General features: G+C 34.1%; 2 protein-coding genes across 2 annotated transcripts; one reads left to right on the top strand and one right to left on the bottom strand.

Moving 5' to 3' along the window:
• Positions 1-2,506: 2,506 nt before the first annotated feature.
• On the top strand, positions 2,507-6,724 carry LOC133682723 (thiamine pyrophosphokinase 1-like). Its single transcript, XM_062106217.1, has 6 exons — positions 2,507-3,117; positions 3,221-3,317; positions 4,011-4,083; positions 4,331-4,432; positions 4,956-5,205; positions 6,374-6,724. The coding sequence occupies exons 1-6, from the start codon at positions 2,991-2,993 to the stop codon at positions 6,487-6,489; spliced, it is 765 nt and encodes a 254-aa protein (XP_061962201.1). The 5' UTR covers positions 2,507-2,990; the 3' UTR covers positions 6,490-6,724.
• A 320-nt stretch (positions 6,725-7,044) lies between these two features.
• Positions 7,045-20,196, bottom strand: LOC133682722 (uncharacterized). Its single transcript, XM_062106216.1, has 27 exons — positions 19,961-20,196; positions 19,711-19,885; positions 19,520-19,635; positions 17,900-18,016; positions 17,600-17,746; positions 16,730-17,376; positions 16,066-16,190; positions 15,879-15,970; positions 15,469-15,685; positions 15,280-15,346; positions 14,890-15,038; positions 14,705-14,775; positions 14,436-14,609; positions 14,250-14,321; positions 11,969-12,070; positions 11,786-11,875; positions 11,072-11,147; positions 10,859-10,955; positions 10,698-10,767; positions 10,431-10,610; positions 10,228-10,350; positions 10,046-10,129; positions 9,224-9,408; positions 8,999-9,137; positions 8,864-8,923; positions 8,051-8,155; positions 7,045-7,444 (listed from the first exon to the last, which is right to left on the bottom strand). Exons 1-27 carry the CDS (start codon positions 20,045-20,047, stop codon positions 7,331-7,333), a joined length of 3,681 nt encoding a protein of 1,226 aa, XP_061962200.1. The 5' UTR covers positions 20,048-20,196; the 3' UTR covers positions 7,045-7,330.
• Between the last annotated feature and the right edge of the window lie 2,833 nt (positions 20,197-23,029).

Genomic DNA, 23,029 nt, shown 5'->3' with positions numbered 1-23,029 from the left:
AATGATGTTTTTTTATTTTTAAAAAATTATTTTTGACATCAGCACATCAAAACAATTTAAAAAAAATAAATTTTATTAAATTTTAATAAAAAAATTTATTTTTTTAAAAACACAATGCAAACATAATTGAACTTTGCCAAGGAATCCTTAGGTTTTTGGGACATGGCATCCTCACCAATATTTGAGTTACTCAAGCCAACATTCTTATTTCCGCTCCGTCCATCCTTGCTCGTGCGGGTACCTCTCTTTAAGTGAAACGCACCTTTATTGATATATTTTTATATCTTATATATTAACCATTTTATTTTTTTATTAAATGATAAATAATAGTAATACAATGAATACTTAAAATCAAATAAATAGTTTAAATAATAAATAAAACATGATCATTAACTAATACTTTAAAATATTATGGGAAAAATATTGTAGTTTTCCAACATGTTTTTTTTTTCTATTTTGTTATTTATTTTTGTTTTTTTGTTGTCTTTCTTTTTTTTCCCCAATATTTGTGTTTCGTTCCCTCTTTTTTTTGTTTTATATGTTTTTTTTTCTTTTTTTTTTCAAAGATTATCTTTTTTTATATATATATTTTTTTAAATTATCTTTGTTGATTTTTTTTAATACTAAATTGGTTGAGAATTATATATATATATTTTTTAAATTATTTTTGTCGATTTTATTTTTTTTCATTTTAAGCTAGTTGAGAATTTTGATTCGTAAATTTTTTTAAAAATACTGTGAATTATTGTAATATTTTTCTATATATTTTTTATTTTACTATAATATTTTTTTAAAATTATCTTTATTAAATTTTTTTTAAAGTGAATTTTTGAGCAGTACTAGTGAAATCTTATTTTGTTTTAGCAAGTTTCCATGTGTGGTTACGTTTTCGTGACATTATAATATGTGCGGGGAAAAAAGAAGAAGTTTAATGACGCTACAATTTAAGTGACTTCATCAGTTTTAGAAAACTTTAAAAAATCATAAAACAATTATATATATGAAAACTAAATTAAAAGAAACTAAAAATCACTATACTTTCACTATGCATTTATTACTATATACCAATGGATTAAAATAGTAAAATGACGATTTTGCCCCTCAAAGCATAACAAAAATGGCCTTAGAAGTGAGGATATAATAGTTTTTTCCCTTTATTTGCACGGCTTATTTGCTACTACGCTCTTGGAGGCAAAAATTAATACACTGATTGGCAAGAGCACTTTCATCTTTTCCGTTTCAGTTGCATAGTAAAATTAACACATTATCCTTAAATCAGAACTGTTTTGCCTTGGATCAGAAGGTATTTTTGTTTTTTTCATTTTGTTTTTTTTTTTTTTTTTTTTTTGTGGTTATCTAGTTTGATCATGGGTAATTTAGTAATTTTACATAAATCAAAATATTATTTGATCCGAAAAATACGGTTGTCAGTTTTGTGTTGGTAATCTTTTTTTTCTTTTCTCGATTCTAAAGTTTACCTTTGTGTATTTTTAAAATAACCTTTTGATTTATTATCCTTTCAAATTTAGTCAATTCTTTTTTTATTGCTATTTTTTTATTTTAGAATATCTATAAAATTGAGATTTTCTTTCAATTTAATCATCTTTTGGTTTTCTACAATTTAGATTTGGTCCTCATACTTTTAATTTTGATTGTTTAAGTATTTTTTTAATTAAATTATATTTTTAATTGCATCTCTTGATATTTTATATCACTCTCTTTATTGAATAATTTTTTCAATTGCATCCCTTAATATTTTATATCATTCTCTTAATTAAATTTCTTTTCCAATTATATCATCAATACTTTAGTTCATTTTATTTTATGTCATATTTGATTATTATTTTCTTTTTTACTATTTTCAAGTTTTAAAACCAAACCAAACCAAATTAAATAAAAAATTAATTCAAAACGATCAATTTTAACTTTTTTTTTTCATTTCAAACCAAAATCATTCAAATTTTTGGCTTTTAACTGCTTCTCTGCAAGGTCCGCTGCTGAAAATACGTTTGGGATTGGATCCGGAACTATGCCATTATTTGACTGGATTACAGAAATCTTTTAGCTTTCCATGTATGATTAAATAAAAAGAGTCAGAGCCATGCGATAAAAAGCTTAACTTTAAAGTGCAAACATTAAAATTTTGCATTTTAGTCCTCTAATTGATTATAGATTATAAAGTAAGGAAAGAAAGTAACTAAAAATTGTATCTAGGATTAAAAAAAAAAAAGAAAAATAAAAGAAAAGTGCTCTCGCCAACAGCTAAAAAAAAAAAACCCTAGAAGACTCTCAACATCTAGAGAAAAAATCGCATAGAAGATGATTGAAATTTTAATAAAAAATAACAAGAAGAATAATGTTATATAAATAAATTTTATATATATATAAAATTATCATACGAACACACGCTTCAGTTATTTTATTCATGAACGGTCAATGAATTGAACTAATATTAACGGGGTCAGCACTTTATAACTAAAAAGTTTACATATCCATAAACGGCAACACTTTGACCACACTTGCCTCTCCATGTTCCACACCGTAAAGAGGAATTATTGTAGGGAATGGCCAGGGAGGCGGCAAACACTGCTTTCGCTCCCATTGTTTATTAGTCAACTCTTTCATAATCACAACAACAAAAAAAGTCGTAATTTGAATTTGTTTTTAAAAAAAGTCTCTAATCACCACTGATTATTTTTTGTGGGGATATTTTATGCAGTTTGGAGAGAATCTGTGGAAAAACCTTGAGGTAAACGTAGAATTCCTAAATAGTTTGCTGCCAGGTGGATAAGAATATGTTGCCAAGAGGTGATTGCAAGTTGCAAAATTAAGTTGGAATCAGTGCCGCCGCCGCCGCCGCCGCCGCCACCGCGCCTTTAATATTCAATTTCTGTATGAATTTTTGAGCATTGAAAAAGAACATCTGTATAGAAAAGCAGAAAGACGTCTCCGCTTTTATTTTCAGTTTAATTTAATTAAATAAGCAGAAAATGGAGGTGATGACCCATTCTTCCACGTTCCTTCTTCCCAGTAACCACCACAGCTCCTCTGTAACCTACGCACTTGTCGTCCTTAACCGACCCCTCCCCAGATTCACCCCGCTTCTCTGGAACCACGGTTCGGTTTCCCTTGTGGCTTTATCTTTCTTTCTTTGCTTGCCAGCGTGAGCGTGACAATTTTTTTTTCTGGTTTTTGGGGGTGTGTTTTATGTGTATAACAGCACAGGTGAGGGTGTGTGCTGATGGAGGTGCCAATCGGGTGTTCGACGAGATGCCTCTTTTGTTCCCTAGCGATGACGCTCTTGATGTTCGACAAAGGTCTTTTTCTCTGTTTAATTTTATATATATAGAGAGGTTGCTTTTGAGATTTTACATGATAAAAATCTGTTCATTCATTTTACTATTGGGTCTTAAACTGGTTTTGATTGACACAAAAACGAAATCTTTTTTGACGGGATCTATGGTAATGGTGGATTCATGGCTGAATGAGATCAGCAAGGCCAAGTGAGGTGTGGATAGAGTTGTTCTAAAATGAGCGAACCCGGAATTATTTATTTGTGTTGGAGAATCTAGATGCTTGTTTTGAAGTTTTCTGGGAAAGAGTACGTATACGTGCGCAATGATCTGCCTCTTAAAACGTTTGAGGGCTTGTTGAGACCCAACTCAAAGTTCTACATTGGATTAGGTTTGTCACGGTGTCCAAACATGTTAGGCAATTTAGAATTCTTAAAAGTTGCTAAAACTTATATTTTTATTTCCAAACAACCTTTGTGCTTTTCTAATTGACATCTACTGAGCATATCATCGTTACTCTTCCTCCAGCAAGGAAGTTCATGAAGGCTGCTGTCTGAGCAGACAAGAGTGAACACTGTAGAGCTTTAGATGATTTGGAATATTAGTTAGACATATCATACTTTAGAGACATGAATTACGTGTGGTGGTTCTTGACACCATGGTTCTCAAATCACTGCCTGTCATCTTCAGTAATTCTGACTAGTAGCTTTCAACCAGGTACAAGCCGGACATAATCAAAGGAGACATGGACTCAGTTCGGACAGAAGTACTGGACTTCTATACCAACCTGGTAATTCAGTCTCTTTGCCCCACTCATATCACTGTAGTATCAGCAGGATGTTTTCCTTTTATTCTTCCGAAGTATCTTCGTTTCATGCCCTGCCAACTTATCGTGCTAGGAGTTGGCACCTTATGATTGAAGCTCTTTTTTAATTTTCTCAACTGATTTCTGGGCCATGCTTTTACATGATTTCTCCCCCCCTGAGTGTGTTCAGTCAAACCTTGTTCAGATACTTTTGCTTGCTTCCAAAATGCAGGGAACCAAGGTAGTTGATGAATCCCATGATCAGGACTCCACAGATCTACATAAGTGTGTAGCCTACATACGGGACCTCACTCCAAACTTGGATAAATCGAATGTAAGATAAACTTATTCATATCCAAATCTTCCTTTTCCAAGGTGCCTCCTCATCTCGTGCATGTACCATCTTCTACCTGGACACTTGTATAAATAATTTTGGTTGATTTACTTTTTGAGTCCCTGTGATTTGGTGAGTGCAGTGCCTGCCTAAAGCGTGCATGCGTGTAGATTTTACGATAGCATATATTTGAGACAGAGTTTTTAGTGCAGCTTAACTTTCACTTCTTGTAAAACTAACACAATAATTTCTGACATTATATGATCCCAGTCTTTGCCTGTTTCCATATGCACCCCTGGAAGTCATTTCGTTGCTTTAAAAGTACAAAGTTCAAAATTTCTGAACTTTCGAGAGTTGCAAAATAAATTCCCAGAATCATGATCTCCCTGTTCTTCATAACAATCCTGGCTAGTTTTTGCTTAGGAACTTGTCAGTATTAATTAAACTGCACCACCAAAGTTGTGACTGTTCCCTACTCAGATTGGCATTATGACAGGTTTTTAGCTTTTGCTTTAATTTGCAGCTCTGCATTCTTGTAGCTGGAGCACTTGGTGGACGATTTGACCACGAGGCTGGAAACATGAACGTGCTGTATCGTTTCTCAACCATTCGACTAATTCTTCTATCGGATGATTGCCTAATCTACTTACTTCCAAGTACTCACCTTCATGAGATTTATATTCAATCTTCTGTCGAGGGTCCGCATTGCGGACTCATTCCAATAGGGATGCCATCTGTGAGCACCACAACAACAGGGCTTCAATGGGATCTCAGTAAGTATATTGCTTTGAAATTATTCTGGCGACTGCTCTCATTTTCTGAGCTAATAAGCAGAAATATGTAGAGTTAAAATCCTGACTCTTGTGTTCTCTGGTCAACATCAACAAAAACTTAAAACTTTTCATAAAATTGCCGTATACCCACTCAAACCAGCTCACACGTTATTATTCCCTGTAACAGTGTAATTACAGTTTTCCCGACACAGGAGGCAATGAGATCTTTTCACCATGATTTCTTCTATTGTCATTTTCAAATTATGCGAGGATATCTTGGTTTTTTTATCTTTTTTTCATAGTAAAATAAAAAAAAATATTGGTCACCTTAGAATAAAAAAAATATTAAAACTTATGCCCAGAGGCTTTCTAGTTTTTTCAATTTTAGCATAGTAAAATGATTTCTAGTTTTTTTCAATTGAGCTTCTAGATTAAGCCTGGTTTAGGATTTTATTAGTTATGAGTTTTAAACATTAACCTAGATTTATAAGATTTATCTAAGTTTGCTTGTTTTTTTTTAAAAAAAGCTTGTGATTTTTTAGTTTTATCATTTAATATTTATTTAATTAGAGATTGAAATCTTTTATTTTTATTTTTTTTGCTTTTTATATAATTTTTTTCTAATTTAAAAATCATTTGGGTTATCCGATTCTTTTTATTGTCATTATTTGTTAAATTTATTTTGATAGATTTTTTAAATTCATATTTTTTTTTCAATTCTTTCCTTAGATTGATTGAAAATTAATTTTTCTTTTCAGTTCTATTTTTTAAGGCTCTAGTTTTTTTTTATATTAGACTTTGTGATTTTCATCAATTTCCTTCGAGTTAGCCAAGTTGGCTTAATTTTTTTTTAAATTGTTTTATTTTTTAAATTAATATTTATTACCTTTCATTTTTAAATATTGAGTTGTTTTGGAATAAGCTTTGTAATCTTTTCTGGTTTGCTTGCTATTGTTTTAGCTTATTATTTGCATGATTCGGGTTGTAAAATTTGGTTGGCTAGGCTTGCCTGATTTGGTGGTTGTTTTTAATTTTATTTTTTAATATTTAATTTATTTATAATTAGATTTTGACTTTTTTTTTTTAATGTTGGCTGATCGCATGATAGCTTATATATTTGACATACCCATTTCCCGAGTTTGGTTTACAGATTTTTTTTGTTTGGCAGATAACACGGAGATGAGGTTTGGTGGTGTGGTAAGTACGTCAAACTTAGTCCGAGGAGAAAAAATAACGGTGCAGTCCAGTTCCGATCTTCTTTGGACGATATCCATTAAGGTGTAACGGCTAGCCCTATTCTATTAAAGAAGAACGGTGGGAGTGGTTTGCAGGTAATCCTATTTGTTCACATAGAATTATTATTCGGAGGGAACGCTTTATTTTATGCAGTATTAGCATTCCTTTTTCCAGCCCTACTAGGCTTCTCCTATTTTTGTACTTCGCCTCCAGTACAATGAGGAACTAATTGTAACAGGCTTGCCATTGCTTGGTTTTCATTGACCGCCTTCTTGTGTGTTTATTTTGTGACTTTTGATATTTTTAAATTATTTCGATGAATTAATATAAAACATAAATTTTTAAAAAATAAAAAATTTGCCTAGAGGAAATTCTCATGATGATGTGTAAGAACAAGTAACATGACCTAATTTCTCTTTCGTTCGAATACCTCTCCTTTCTTCAAAATGAAAGGTATCCCTGACATTAACATCTCTCCTCCTTCAAAAGGTTTTTAAACTTAAACCTCTTCTGTGTGATAAAAAAACACGGGGGAATCTTCTCATGATCCTGATCGTTTAAATTTAGATATATCACAATTGATATTAAGATACGAGAGGCGACAGGTAAAAACTGCTTTATTCATTGATCAAAACTAGTATTTACATGCTAACAAGACGGGGAAAATTGAATTAAGAGAAAAAAAAGCAGCTGTGGCCAAGTAACCAGCAAATAAATATTGGTAAAAGTCCTAAACGCGGTGAATAAATTAAAACCTACTCTATGGTACAGGGGGGGGGGGGGACCCTGCAACGGAATTTCCAAAAAATACAGGTCCCCGCCTTTTGGGTGAATCAGGCGACTCAAGAACAAATTAAACAAGAAATGCCTATACATAAAGATAGGATCTCTACATGAAATAGCTGAGCGATTTCTTCTTTCTAGATCCACCTTCTCCATAAAGATCATTCCATTGGAGAAGTTCGTTCATGTTTGTGGACTCTGATGACACACTTGCGCACACCTGCAATTAAAGTATCAAGTATGACCTGAGGTTCATGACTTTCTCCGCCCTCCATGAATAAATTAAAACCAACCAGCGGAATATTAGACATGATCAAATGACAATGCTAAAGTTGTCTAGGTTTGCGGGGATTTTAAAAGTACAGGGACTGACTGGTGTTCAACCAGACTAAAACATCAGAATATAAATTAACAAAATTATGCAAAAGGGGTTAAGTGATATAACCCATTATGCTCTCTCTTCCTCAAAGTTATGACGCATTACTATGGTTGACACATTATTTACTAGAATTTTTAGTCATTAATTCAAATTTTAATTTAACATTTATTGGGCCACACCATCTTGCAATTTTTACACGTCTACCAAACCTCATTTAATGTTTCACTCACCCCTTAACATCGATCTAAATGCAACCTTAAAAGAAAAACCTCCCAACCAAGCGAAGACTTGACCAAACTATTGTCCACACTGAGAAACTAGACCAGACATCCAAAGGAACATATCCGAGCCAAGTTGTGAAATTAACAAAGCTACATTGAAATGAGTATAATATCCTACTCAGTCCACACCCCAAACAATTAATGTACAAGTTCTAAATTATCATACCTGTTCATGTGCATATCTAAAATCCTCCATCTTGAGAGGGCGGATGTCAGCACTGCTGTACAATATGGGTAAAGGACTATTCTCAGCCAATGCCAGAGTTCTTTCCTGAAATTTGCGCCCCCCAAAAGTCAATGCATAGCCAATAAGTGAACAAAATCATGTGCGAAAGTCAAATCACCATGTATAGGATTTGAAAAGGCAAGCAAGCCAGTAGTTTAGAATTTTATCACGCTAAGTTTCCTCCCAAAATTTGTCTAAAAGCATCAGCACAACCAAATAAAAATGATTTAAATAGGTCCAAAAGTTGAATCAGGACATCTTGAGCTTATAAGTCAACAAGCAACTATATTTGAATTTCAAAGAAAACCCTAAATGCAGTAGATGGTTAACTAAAATGTTTACTGGCAATGTGACAAGTCTTCACATTACATACTAGGACCTGGTACTTCCATGTCAAATTTGGAGCAGCCACGCTAAAGTTCCAAGAATGTATCTACAAACATAAACCACATGGCACTTTCATAACTGGTAGCCGCTCCCTGAGTCCAAGAATGTAGTCTTCTTGGCTCACTAACAACTTAACAGGAAGAAGCAGGCAAGTAATTATGAGCAAAACTTGTATCACAACAGTGTGAACTAAAATGACTTCTAAGCATGGAACATTTCATGGAATACACATCCAAAACCAGTAACAATAGTCAGAATCTACACACATGCACTTAAAGAACTAGATATAGGGTTTCAATTAGACATCTTCTATAATACAAAACAAAAAAAAAAATTGCATTAAACTAGTAGCAGTGTCCAACAAACCTTCTTTTCCTTCTCTAATATTTCTCTTATAGGACAATGAGCAGCAGTAACACATAGATTCTGAAGAGAGAGAGAGGGAGGATTAGAGGAAAATAACATGGGAAAAATCAAATGCCATGTAAAGAGTAAAACAACCTTTAGATCGCTTCCAGAATAACCATCGGTCATATTTGCAACAGCTTCTAAATCAACATCAGGTGCCAAATCCTCTTTGGCCAAGATAACCCTCAGAATTTTTTCTCTATTCGGTGCATCCGGCAAGTTAACCATTAATCTGCCAACCATTTGTAGAAGGAAGTCAATGATGTTGCTGCTCTGCCAGTTTAAAGAAAAGGGTAAGAAAAACATGAGATAGAGTACCTCCGGGGAAGCCTCCTAATAACAGCCTCATCAAGGTCAAAGGGCCTGTTTGTGGCAGCAAGTACCAACACTCGTTCTTTGTCTTTTGTACGCAGACCATCCCAATTCACCATGAACTCATTCTTCATCTTACGCATAGCCTCATGTTCCCCTGGATTTTCACGTCTTCCCAACATGCTATCCACCTAACAAACATAGGCCAAGTGAGGCGAACATCTATTTCAAACAGACTCGAATGCAGTTGTTGTTGCTATAATTACCGTGATGACAGTGATGGTATGCAATATAGCCTCTTATGCATTTTGTTAATTGCCTTTTGTTGTGAGTTCACACTTATTTCCTTAAATATCTGGAAAGACATGTTTGAGAAGTTGGGAACTTTATAAGACTACTAAACAGAGAGAGAGAGAGAAATGGTGGGCAACAGTCTAATAAGGGCAAAAGAAACACATCTTTCTTAAAAAATGCTGGTCGCAGGCCTTGTAACAAAAGGTTATCTTAAAAAATCTATACTGTTCATATATGTTGATTCAATTATTCCATTAACATCATTCCAAATTAATTATTATGTTTCAGTTGTATGACCAGCAACTGCTTTTGTATTATTTGATAGAAATTCTATACGCCTATTAGGAAATTTAGCTTTTAACATTGCTGAATACAACAGGAGAAAAAAAGGAACCAAAAACAGGGATAAAATGAAGAAAAAAATGTGAATCCAATCTATCAGCCTGCCAGCAATGGCCATGGACAAGCAGGGGGTAGGGGTTTGAAAATCAACTATCACAATATCAGAGCGACCAGGAGATGTAATGCACAAACCTCATCAACAAAAACAACACTGGGAGAAATTTTACTAGCTAAAGAGAACACTGCCTTGACATACTTTTCGCCTTCTCCAAACCACTGCAATAAATATTGATGCAAACATTTCAATAAACACTCGCAATGCTCAAGTGAAAGCTCCCAGAATAACAAATAGTGCACCATGTACACATCAGTACCTTCGAAGTAATGCTCGACATAGATATATTTATAAAGTTTGCACCAGCCTCAGTCGCAACAGCCTTTGCGAGCATTGTTTTCCCAGTACCAGGAGGCCCAAAAAGCAATATTCCCTTACAAGGCTGTAAAAGGAATACCATCTTGTAAAGACAGAAACACACATACATGTAGCAGGAAAAAAAGACTGTATTTTGCAATTAACCTTAGTCAGCTGTCCTTTGCAAAACAATTCAGGTCTTTGCAGAGGAAGCATAACCAGTTCCTTCAAGGTATCCTTCACATTTTCTAAGGCTCCAATGTCGTCAAAGGTAACTCCAATGTCACTAGGAGGAATAACATCTGCTAGAAGTTTCTTCTCAAATTCATTCTCAGTGACCACATCCTGAAAGATCTTTTATATTAATTTAATATGTAATGAAAACAAATGTTAGATAAGTATCATCTGAATAGATATGGCCATCAACTTTACCTTTAGTGAATTCTTCAAGCTCTTGTTTTCATTTTGTATGCCCTGAAGAATGCTTAATCCATACATGACACTGCAGCATATACATGAAAGAAAATATTAACACACGATATGAGTGGCATTTCGTAGTTAATGATGGAAAAAAATATGGAGAAAAAAATAACCTTTCAGAAGATATAAGAAGTTTGGAATCTTTGACGGAGGCTTCAGAACATTGCATGAAGTGGTGACTCAAAGCCCATCCCACCATTTTCTCCACACCTATTTAAGCAAAATAATAGCACCATTGAAATATTGCAGTTTAAAGTAAATATCAAAAAATAAATAAAAATAGAGAAGACAAGAAGAAATGCAAGACTTGAGTCAACAACTCTTACTTTCAGTCGCAAGGGCCTGATCTTTAACACATACGGTTTCTAGGTCAGGGCAACACAAACCAACTCGGCTAAGAACCTGCATGCATCACGTGGAATGTAAATATGCAAATAACACAAGTCAGAAACAACATTATAGTTTCTAATTTCTAAATTTAGAAAACCAAAAAGCTTTAAAACAACATAACAGGGGGGAAATGTAAGATACAAAGCAAAGGCTTAAGTTGAAATCTTCAAACGGATCCATATAGATAGGATTGGAATAACATCTAATGTGGAAAACATGTGCAACTCGGCAAAAAAATGGTTCTTCATAGGCAAATCTAAAGCAGAGAGTCCACAACAGCATGTGAGGACCTAACTAGAAAATTTTTCTAAGCTAGGAGGAATCTGAGTGTTTGGAAGCCACACACAAGTATGAAATGAATCATCATTTGACTATATGCAGGGGCACATCAAAAGCAGTAAAACTGCAACAGTATCAGACAACGAAACAAGAACAATGTTTGATTTTCAGCATGGAAGCATCTGTGTTTTGATGCCATGGGCGAGAGCAATGCTACTCATCATTATAAGCAACTTCAACTGCATAAAGGTTGGCTACCACGCATACACTAGAGGAAGTCATTTCAAGACAAGCAACTGCCATGTAGAAAGTAGGAAAATCAAGATGAAACTGGAAGTAACAGGTCAGGATACAGAAGAAATAACACTCACTGAACGAACGCTAGCAATGTTGGCCTGCACTTTCAGAGTTTCAATATCACGTTCCAGCTGCTGTTTCCAGTCCACAAGCAAAGCTTCATCCTGCCAGGATGCTCAAAAATATAGGCTAAGGCATGCAAGGGATGGAGAATAAAAAAGCTTATCTAGATTATGAACTGAATGCAAGAACAATACCTGAGGCAACTGTACTGTCACTTTGTTTGGGAACAGCCGTGAGAGCTGCTTCATTGCCTTGGGTGTTTCTTTGCTCCTATCACTCAGTCTACCAAAGCTATCCTGAATGAGAGGCAATACTTGCATCATTATTATTCTTCAGTGATGTAAAATTAGTGTAAATGACCCAAAACAACCAGTATGGAAGCTTTTGAAATTCTGGATAGTAGTAAAATGAATCAAGTCCAAATAGCATCATAGTCCGATAAAAATCCATTGTGTATGATTATAATCAATGAACTCCACTTTCACATAAGAGGTAACGTACAAAAACTTTAAAGTTTTACAGTGAGAAAGGGTACAAGTAAGAGCAAACAAGATTGTCTATATAAGAGCTGTGCCAAGCAATCAAATCTGTAATCACCTCACCACTGCACTCTTGGTCTGGTTATGTCATGGGTAGTAGTTAAGCTTTATACCAGGTGAAAAGATGCATTAGGTGTCAAGAGAATCATGCATAACAGATTTTATACTACAAAGAATTAAAGAAAAATTGCATCCATAGCCAGGCTACTAAGGAGAGTAATCCATGCACTGAGAAATAATAACAGGAAAATAACTCAGGTTAAAGATCCTAATGTTGTAGAGTTTCTCAATCGTCGATAATCCTAATGCTATAGCATTTCTCAGTAGTTAATTAATGGACTCGCATGATCCTCAGCCTATCCTACTACATGATTCTAAAATAACAGAAATTCACACAGAATAACAGAATCAGTTCCTTTTAATTTAGATGTCTTCAAATGGGCTAGTGAAACACAAGGATTTGCCTCGTTATAAGGTTCCTCCTGGAGTTGGATTCTGCATTATGTACAAGATCAATCTGAATTCATTTCAAAATATTTGGAAATGTTTCTATAAGTTCCTGAGATAAAATGATTTTTACTTCATAACTGTAAGCTTTGTAGCATAAGTGTGCAAACAACAATAGTCAAACTAGAGAATGAAGGCGTTTCATGTTATAGTTTCATCACATGTAGGAGACTGGCATTGAATTATTTTCTTGCCAGTATGACATCTTATTTTAAAGTTTTCATGTCTTATAGCTTATCACATGCCGATTTCTAGGAATACTTAAAGGAAAGAAATCAATTTTTTTACACAAATGCTGATCATGGAACCTATTGACCAGATTTAATATATGATGTTGAAAGCTACTAGCTAAATTAGTCTTCTTAATCTTTTATGATTTTAAGTCAAATAATAAATACTGAGTTTACCAGGAGTTCAGATCTAATTGTTGGAATAGAAAACGTTTATACATTTTTGCTGGGCAATTTGTTACCATTATTTAGGTCCAATAGGGAACACTCCTTTTATTCTGCATTCAAATGAATTCTTCCAGAAATCAGCAAGATTCGGTCATCATCATCACCTATTAAGTCTTTTCAGCCCAATCTAATTCCTAAATCTCAGCCAAGGCATAACCTAATTGTTCACGCCTATCTCTACAAAAAGGGAGGTTTCTTGTACAAACCTACCCACTGCCAAAACCATCGAACTATCAAGAAACATAACGCCAGAATGTACTTGTATTTGTTGAGGAGATCTGCATTGGAGAGTCACTTAGGCCTATACATGGGCTTGCAAGTGTGAAGGCTTACACACAAGTTTGGACACCAGTTTAACCCAAAAGCCTAAATTATTTGGTTATGGGTCCATCTTATATTTAAGCACCTCACTTTTCTCATTCCCTTTCAATATGGGATAGTGATAGCTATCACTCACATGTGCACCTGACAGTATTAATCCATAGAGCAAGCCAAAAAAAGGAGGCAATGAATAAATGATAGGAGAATAGTTCAAATTTACATCATTTTTTACCCATAAAATCATTGGAAGCATAATTGTAAAATTTGCAGCATATAGATTTGCCTAGCACAAGCCTGGATAATAATATGATTAAATATGCCCAAGCTATATCTGTTTAAATATACCTCATCACATACAATGACAACAAAACCTTTATCTCAAAATTGTTGATACAAATTAACAGGTATCCAAGTAAACAAACGCGACTATCATGAGAAGAGAATGGTTATGTAGTTGATTCTATCTCTATACGCACAAATGTACACACACATGCACTACCGGGGGGGGGGGGAGCAGATCAGCCATCAATCAGAAATGCAGAAACATATAAATAGAAGTTACTCTCTGTACAATCATGAATTTGAGAAGATCAATATGGAATAGAAAGAAAAAAATACATCCATAATCATTATGGCAATGCTTTGCATACCGGGAAAGCAAGATCTAGTAATGCAGTGTGGTTGCCTCCAAACTTTGTAAATAGAAGACCACCAGCATGGGACTGTAAGATCAGAAGTCAGAGAAAATGTATGAAATTGTCAGGGTATTGAAAAACTTCAGTGTCAAAATAGCAAAGATAAAAATACAGTTACCAGAATATCTGCAACCTGCTTACCTTCTCCTTACGATTGTCAATCTGGGTATGGGAGCCAACCACGACAACTTTCTCTGGTAAACTTTCAAGCTTACTCTTTAAGGAAGAGTATGCATCTTGATTTCCCACCACTGACTTTTCCAAGTCTTTCACAAACAAGATCAGGGGGCCATTTTTACTTTCATTTAAAGCAACCTATGAACATGAGAACATTCAGCTCAGAGCCTTATATGAGAAGAAGAAAAGGAAGAAAGCACCAACCAACATCACTCAGTGAAAGCAGCAAGGACCTCAAAGAGCTCATTAATAGCAAGCCTGTCAACATCTTCTCCCCCAGAAATATCCAAACGAAGTGAATTAGCTGCAGAGTAAATAAGGCATTAGTGATATTGGATTATGGATTGTGGCAAGCAAGTACCACCATCTAATTATCTAATAAATCAGTGAAAGAGTCTAGATGGTTCAAGAAAAGCACCAGTACAATAGAAACCATGATCCTCTTCACAACGACCACCCAGATCATTGCCTTCTGGGATGGATCTATCAAATCTAACTCCAATTTTAGAGGAGTCATTTCCTTCAAAAGCAAGGACCACCTTGCCTCGTAAACCAATTGTCGGTCCCCTATCGAGAGAGAAAAGGTTCCAATCAAAACAGAAAGGAATACTTTCACAAAAACTAAGCACCTGGTTGAGTATGGTATCCAGGAAGCTATGCAATTTTGAAATTCAGCCCAAGGCACTTATGACATAACCAAGAAGCTTGAATTCAAGACAAATTAAAACCCCGTGTACTTGGGAGAGCTACAGCCAATAAATTGGAAGGAACCTAACAAAACACTTTAAGAAAAAAGAAAGAAAAATACTTCAAAGGAGGCTGCAAAGAAGAGATTGCAGATGCTAAAGAGGCGCCCACAAACTTCACTCTGTCACCTGCAATTTAACAAACCGTAAGCTCAGCTAGCAATTTAGGTATTAACTCTTAAGGTAGTCTATGAAACCAGAACTAAAAGACAATTATCTCAAAAAAACTGCTGTTATATAAGCAAATATGCCTGTTTTAAAAGTGTAGTTTTTGGATGATGCAGTAGAAGTTTCCTGCTTTGGCCGAGCATGAGAGCTGAATGTGGAGCAACCAGTTATGTCGGCCTCAACACTAGAAGTAGGTTTCTTAGATTGTAATGCCGCCTGCACGGCTCTTTTGGCAAACACAGAGACTCTTTCAGATTTTGAACTTTCTCTAGAAGAATCAGCATCTTTGGGTATTGATACCTGAATTTATTAGAGCGCAGTGTGAGAAGAAATTAGTCACCTAAAAAATGCTTACTTGGTGCTCCAAAAAAGCAGCATGTCCTAATATGGATGGAAATTTGTGTGAGACATGCCTTAAGGTATGGTAAAGCATGCTCACATACAAAGAACAAAGAACAAAAATATAGATTCTGAAGATATCCAAAAAGCTTACACCAGGCAGTTGAAGTGAATCCACAATTAGTAGTCTAGCACCAACATCTTTGGCAAGTGCCTTTGTCAGAGTCTCCTGATATATTTCTGAACCTACAACAAAATTTCACAAGAATAGGAGCCAGTAACGATGAATATACAAAATGAGGCACGGAAATAAATCATAAAACAAATACAGGGGGGAATACCTGCAGGACCAGATAGTAACATGCGTGGGGACACAGTAGGGAGATCGCAAGCAAACTTTGCAACTTTGTTACCGCACTTCAAATGGATGAATGCAGCACTTATCAAAACTTTCTTAGTTGTATCACTGTAAGAGAGCTCATTGTCAGTAAAAATACCAACCTCCAAAACACTTGGGATCAATTTACAATAAGTATATCAATTTGGTCCAGCACAAGAAGAAATAAGATAACAAAACAAATGGTGTATCAGTTATGAAGAGCTTGATTAGAATAGTGACTTCTGTGGAATTCAACTCAATTCATTGCCTTTTTCCAATTCCATTGTTCAGTAGTGAACCAGAGTATACTTGAATTGAAAGGGTGAATTTGATACAAGTGCTAGTACTGCCTTTTATAATCTAAAAAGGTTTGATTTTCTTAAATTAGCACATCCTTTTCACAAATCTGAGAAGAGGTTATATCCCACCAAGCAACGGTCATATCTAACCATTTTTAGATTTGTTAGTACACGGTTCAGTCCTTACTCCTTGTGTTTTAAGTCGTAAGGGACACACAAGCATGCAGAGCGTGAATAATTTCCATGCTGAACTGGTTCATAGCTGAGAATAAAATATTCAATGAGATAAGTATTTTATTCAACTACTTAACAAATGAGAATATGCACCTTAGATAATATGGGAAACTGTCAAATGAAACTTCAATCTCTTCAGGATTTAGAATTCCTTTTTGTAAACTATCCTTGAACAATTGCCGTCTAGTGGACATCAGAACTGGTGGGGGATCAAGATCCTTGAGGATTTCTCTCCTTTCCCTCTCATCAAATATTTTATCAAGTTCAGAAGATGAACCTGCAAGCATCCGCAACAGTGGCTTTAATTCATAAGTTGAATTTGGAATCCTTCCAATAACCGCATCCGTACAAGCACCCGATCCCATGCTATCAACATTAGCAATTTCACTGGCAGCGTTAGAAGAAGGAACAGCAGCTTTCTCCCTAGGGGAGACATCAGCAGTATCATTATTGCTTGTGCCGTCCTTCATTTCAACATCTGGAATACAATCTTCAGATGCTTCACAACCAGAGGGCAAGATGGAGAAGTCTGTATTTTGCTGCGTATCCTCACCAGTTTTGGCAGCAGGTGGAAGAAGATGTGACAAGGAAGCCAATATTGAAGCGCCTGCATAATCTGAGGGATCTCTAGGCCTTGCCTCAATATCAATCCCTTTTATAGGAGCACTCTGGGCTTCTAAGATGCTCACGGAAGGCATACCTGGAGTGCCTAAGTTATTGCTTGTTAGCTGCTGAAAAATCTAGAATTCCCATTAAGGAATTCAGTGATCCTTAGAGGAACTGATGGACATTTTAGTCAAATGATACAATGCAAACACACAAAAATCTAGATAGGAAAAGGAATTTTCCTGCTATGCTTTCACAGAGACAGAATAGTAATACAAACAAGAAAATGATGATGATGATGATGATGATGATAAAGCCACATTATTTTGCCAAAGGCAAAGCAAAGAAAAAGGATACATATGCATGTTTGCCAGAGGTAGTGAAAATCACTTCATCACCTCCGTTTAATACTAAACTTTCATTCTTCTGATAAAGTTTGCCATTTACTTGGACTGCTCCTTTCCCCCCAGTGATTTCCAATAAGACAACAGATGCACCTCCACGCTGCAGGGTGATTGTAAACAGATTACCAAAGAGGAGAACAGGGTTGCATACATAATAATGGAAAATGATGCAGTGTCTTACTTTGATGCATTTATTTTTTGTTAATTAAGAAGTAAAAACATTACAGACATTAGATTGTGCAAAGAGTACTACCTCTATGTGCTTCAGTTTGCATAAAACAGTACTGACGGATGGATCATTAAGCCATAAATTGCATTGACGACTTTGACCAACAGAGAAAAGAGTGCTATTCATCAGCTTGTGAGGATTCTGGAATGAATAAACGGTTAAAACCATCACAAACAATCACTTGTTCAATTCCAAAAAATATGGTAAAACATCCAGATCAATCTTCAGAATTCTGCCTTTAAGACAGAAGAGGTAAACAAAATTCAGCACTAGTTTTCCAGTTGCTGTCATAACTTGGAGAATGAAAAAAAAGAACCAGGCATCAATTTCTAAAAAATAAAATAAATAATCCCATTTTCCCAATTGAAAAAAATTCATGACATTAACAAAACGAGAAAAAACATTACAGGCTAATATAAAATCTTCTCAACTTCCATTCATTTTTCAAAACCAAATCAACAATCCTTGCATAGGGGAATTAAGAAAAAAACATATTAATCACAAGAATTTTTGTTTCAACAGCTGCTTACAGACTTGAAAAGCAACGGAATGACCTGGATATGATAAAGTAAATGATCTCAATGTAACAAGAATATACAACTAGCCTTATTAAACAGAGATATGAACCACAAAACAAAATGAGCAAAGAAACCCTGAAATTCCATTCCCTCCCCTCTTGAAATAAATTTTACAAGATTTTTCCCAAGTAACAAACTGACAATAAATAGACAATTTGAGACCCTCACTAGACAGCACTTGGAACCTCACAAGAAAAAGATCCAATCAAATTTCCCCACAATTTTTTCCAGGTAACCACATATCTAGAAATGAACTAGACCTTTATGTAGAGCACTTAAATACCCTGTGAGACACAATCCCAGGTAACTTAAAATGTGACATTAATGGTATATGTCTAAATCAATACACGCACTTGTAAAATGCATGCAACCGTGAAAGAAGTCACTGGCTCACATAAAGAAAGTTTTTTCGTTCTTAATTTCATAGTGATATAAAGAAGTCTTCATCAATATGCACACTCATAGCCTGCACAAAATGCATGCAACCGCGAAAGAAGCCCTAACTCACATAAAGAAAGATTTTTTTGTTTTTAATTTCACAATGATTTAAAGAACTCTTAATCATCTCAACTAGATTCACAATTACTACCCTCAAAAATCCAAAGACTGAAAACATACGAAAACAAAGGTTTATTAGTGAGTCGCCTGGCAATAATGGTCTGAAAGGTTTCAGAAAAAAAATAATTGCCAAGCAAGAAGTCTGAATTTGTGTCAACAACGCAGGAAGAAACTCGTAGAGTGATACCATCTCATGTCTAAAACAACCTTCCTCCTGATAAGCTCTCTAGACATGAACCGTAAACATAATACTAAGTGCAGAAAAAGTCGAATAACAATACAAATGATAAAGATCTTAAAGATCATGGAATAACATAGCTGTGTATAAAACCAAGGCGGATGAACTAAACAAATATTGGCAACATGCAGACCCAGTGGGGAGCTAATAGCCCAGAATTGTGAAAACAAAACTCCAATTAAAAAGCATGGAACATGGCAGTACAGCATCCCTGGACAAAATTAAAATTCATCATCTTTTCATAATCAATCAAGCACACCATCGACTCACCTGTGAACATTGCGACAACAATTGGCCCCATGCAGCTTTGGCACTAGATTTTACTGATTTTGGTACTCGTTTCTTTGACTTATTCGGCAGTACCGCAGCCTTGGATTTCTCTCCAGCTGTAATCTCATACAAAATCAGAAAAAGAACTTTTTTTTTTCAACAGCAAAAATAGAATAGAAAGAAGATCGCACCTAGAGACATCGAGTCCTCAGCTTGGACATCAGCGGATTTCTCCTCCTCGGGCGGATCTAATTCAGGTGGAGACCCGGATTCCTTTTCCGGACTTGTACTTTCTAAGGGAAGCGCCGGGGGCGGTGTATCGCTTGTCGATGATGACACCTCTAATGCAGCAGCAGCCGCAGCAGCCTATAAAAAAAATCAAAAAATCAAAACGTATCACAGTGAAAAAAAATCTAATATGTAGATGAAGAGAGGGAGTACTTTGCATCTTTTGGAAGAGGGAGGAGGAGGGGAAGAGGGAGGAAGGGAGCGTTTGGAGGAGGAGGAGCTGCGTCTGGTTTCGACCATATTATTGCTGTCGTTTTGCGTCCTGCTGTTCGGTCGTTTTGATTCAGGAGAGGTTTGGTTGTTTGCTTTTGATAGAGAGAATCGACGGAGAGGAAGATTGAATGATTTGAGAGAGAGTGTTTTTGTGAAACGTTTGTTTTTTTATATCTTCAATTTTTAGTGGCTACTAAATAAGAAAACTATTTTAATATTCAATTGGGGCAAGCGGAGGAGGTTATGGTAACAAAGGAAAAAGACCTTTCGGTTGGTGAAATCTACTAATTTATAACACAAACAGAGTAACTAATTACGGTGCTTGCTCAGCGGATTCGGATCAAAAATTAATTTTAATATAAAAATATTTCCTGACGCCGTTAGGATTTTGAGAAAATTTTAAATACAAACTGAAAATTTGACGAATCATTAAAATTAACATTAACCTTTAAAAAAAAATAAGAAAAGTGGTGTTTTTTCATGTGTATCCCTAGCAAAATATTATTTATTGTAATAATTTTTTTATTTTATTTTTAAAAAATATTTAATTATTGAAAATTAAATCTTATAACTTGTTGTGGGTTTTTTTGTTAACATGATTATCTCAATATTATGATTCATGTTGTAGGTTTGGTGAGTTAACCCAATTAATTCAATTTTTTTTTTTAATTTCATCTTTCAATATCAAGTTAATTGGGAATTAGGCTTTATAATTTATTTAAGTTTACTTTCTACAAGGTTATCCTAATCTTATAACCCGTCATGAGTTTTTCAAGTTAACCGATTAAACTCGAGTCATTTTATTGTGTCGTTTATTTAGATTGAATTTATTCCAATTTCATTATTTTGTAATGGGTTTGTAGGGATTAAGCTTCGTTATTTGTCTCGATTTGCTTTTTTGTAGGGTTGTTTTAATATCATGATTAGGGTTGCGGGTGTCACGGGTTAAACCATGTTGACTTGGGTCATTTTTTTGTTTACTTTTTATGAGATTACCCTGATCTTATGATTAGAATCATAGGTTTGGCAAGTTAGCTCGGATTGATTTAAATTGTTTTATTTGTGTCAATTTTTAATTGATTTTTTTTCAACCTCAAAATTTAATTGATTGGGAATTGGGTTTCATTATTTGTTTTGATTTACCTTTTATGTAGTTATCCTGAGTTTGAAAGGTTAACTCATGTCATTTCTTTGTATCCCTTTTTTAATCACTTGTTCCGATTTCATCATTTACCATTGAATTGATAAGAAATTGAGCTTTATAATTTGTCTAGTTGTTGATTTGGTAGGTTAACTCGTGTTAATTCGTGTCGATCTAATATGTTATTGTCTCAATATTCTTTAAATGTTTTTTAGTCAAACTATATTTTTACTGGTTGTTCAAGTTGTTTTTAAACTTGCCAAGTCAACCAAGTTGTCAATCCCACACAATTTTTTTTTACTACATAAACATTGGCAAAGCCTTAATTTTTTTACGTTAGAAGAAAATTATATGACCCCCAGCGCAACGCAAGCTAAAAATCTAATATAGACTAATTAATATTAACAATTAAAAAAAATAAAAGACGCGGTGTTTTGATTGTTCATCACCTCACATAGCACTATTCATTTACAATGGTAGTTTTCTTTTTAATCTAAGTTTTTTTTATCATTTCATTATACAATATACTAGTATATCAATATATTAGTGAATCACTGTAAAAATAGTAATTTTGTAAAAATTTTTGTAGATGAAAAATCTGTAATTTTTTATTTTGGGAAAAACAATTTTTATTTGCCTATTTTCCCTTTACATTCAACTTCCTTATTACTCTATACTTAAAATGTTTATAATCATTCATTTTGTTCTTGTTTTTATTTTCTTGTAATTTATTTTTTGTGATTTTTTCTTTTTTATCTTTATAATGGGGTAAACGAGAGCTCTTATTTTAACTATATTAACGCGGCGAACAACACTCTATACTTTCAGGCCTATGCATGTGAGTCCCTTGTTTTTCCTTGTTAATGGGACAAACAACATATCATTTGACCTTTTTTAAAATGAGTTAGGTGTGCATGTGTATAACAATTAACATGTATGTATAAGTTTTTTTTTATTTATAATTATAATTTTTTTAACAAAAGATGTGTTGAAAATGCCTTTATATTTTTTTTTGCTAAAAAAAATATCTGACCCGTGACAAAGTAATGGTTAAATAGCTAGTGAAAAAACTAAAAGATGTGGTATTTTCACTTTGCATCGCCTTGCAAAATACTATTCATTTGCAATAGTATTTTTTAAAAATTTATGTTTTTTTATTTCATTATTTAATATTTAGTTTATTGAAGATTATACTTCATAATTTGTTTTGTTTTTTAAACTAAAAAAGACGATGCTTTCGTTTTACATTGCCTCATGAAACATTGTCCATTGCAATAGTTTCTTTTTTACTCTTTTTTTTTAAAAAAAATCTATATTTTTTTTTTAAAATTTTATCATTTAACACCTAGTTTATTGGAGATCAACCTTTACAATTTCTTTTGATTTATTTTATATGAGGTAATCATGGTTTAATGATCTAGGTCGCGAATTTGGTAGGTTTATGTAAATTAAACAAGGTTGATCTAATATGTTATTATCTTAATTTTTTTTTATTCAAAGGACATCATCTTGAATTTATTTATTTTTTAGTCAAACTAAGTTTTTAATGGTTATCTGAGTTGTCTTCGAGCCTATCAAGTCAATCAGGTTATATCAAATCAACTATAATGTAATTTTATTTTTTTACTAGAAAGAAGTTAGTGACGCCTGAAAATTTGTTTTTACTTAAAAAGAATTGATTTGACCTATAATATAATATGGGTTAATAATATAATAAATACAAAAAAGAATTTATGCTAATAATAAAAAAAATTAAATCGGGAAGATGAGGGGTAAATATAGATGAAGAAACATGTTCTCGTGTCATGTTATGCTATTTAAGTTTTGTAGAAAATGTAAATATTAAAATTCAATGAAAAAAAAAATAT

This window comes from Populus nigra, chromosome 2 (genome assembly GCF_951802175.1).
Source record: "Populus nigra chromosome 2, ddPopNigr1.1, whole genome shotgun sequence".
NCBI lineage: Eukaryota > Viridiplantae > Streptophyta > Magnoliopsida > Malpighiales > Salicaceae > Populus > Populus nigra.
This window is presented reverse-complemented; position numbering and strand designations above follow the sequence as displayed.

What these genes read in the sequence shown, in the direction of transcription:
- LOC133682722 (XM_062106216.1), bottom strand. Translation starts at nt 20,047, where the DNA reads ATGGTCGAAACCAGACGCAGCTCCTCCTCCTCCAAACGCTCCCTTCCT. An exon ending in AAACTACACTTTTAAAACAG is followed by an intron (nt 15,347 to 15,468) that starts GCATATTTGCTT and finishes GTTAAATTGCAG; the next exon opens with GTGACAGAGTGAAGTTTGTG. An exon ending in GCTTGAAGAATTCACTAAAG is followed by an intron (nt 10,611 to 10,697) that starts GTAAAGTTGATG and finishes AAGATCTTTCAG; the next exon opens with GATGTGGTCACTGAGAATGA.
- LOC133682723 (XM_062106217.1), top strand. Translation starts at nt 2,991, where the DNA reads ATGGAGGTGATGACCCATTCTTCCACGTTCCTTCTTCCCAGTAACCAC. An exon ending in GCTCTTGATGTTCGACAAAG is followed by an intron (nt 3,318 to 4,010) that starts GTCTTTTTCTCT and finishes GCTTTCAACCAG; the next exon opens with GTACAAGCCGGACATAATCA. An exon ending in AGGGCTTCAATGGGATCTCA is followed by an intron (nt 5,206 to 6,373) that starts GTAAGTATATTG and finishes TTTGTTTGGCAG; the next exon opens with ATAACACGGAGATGAGGTTT.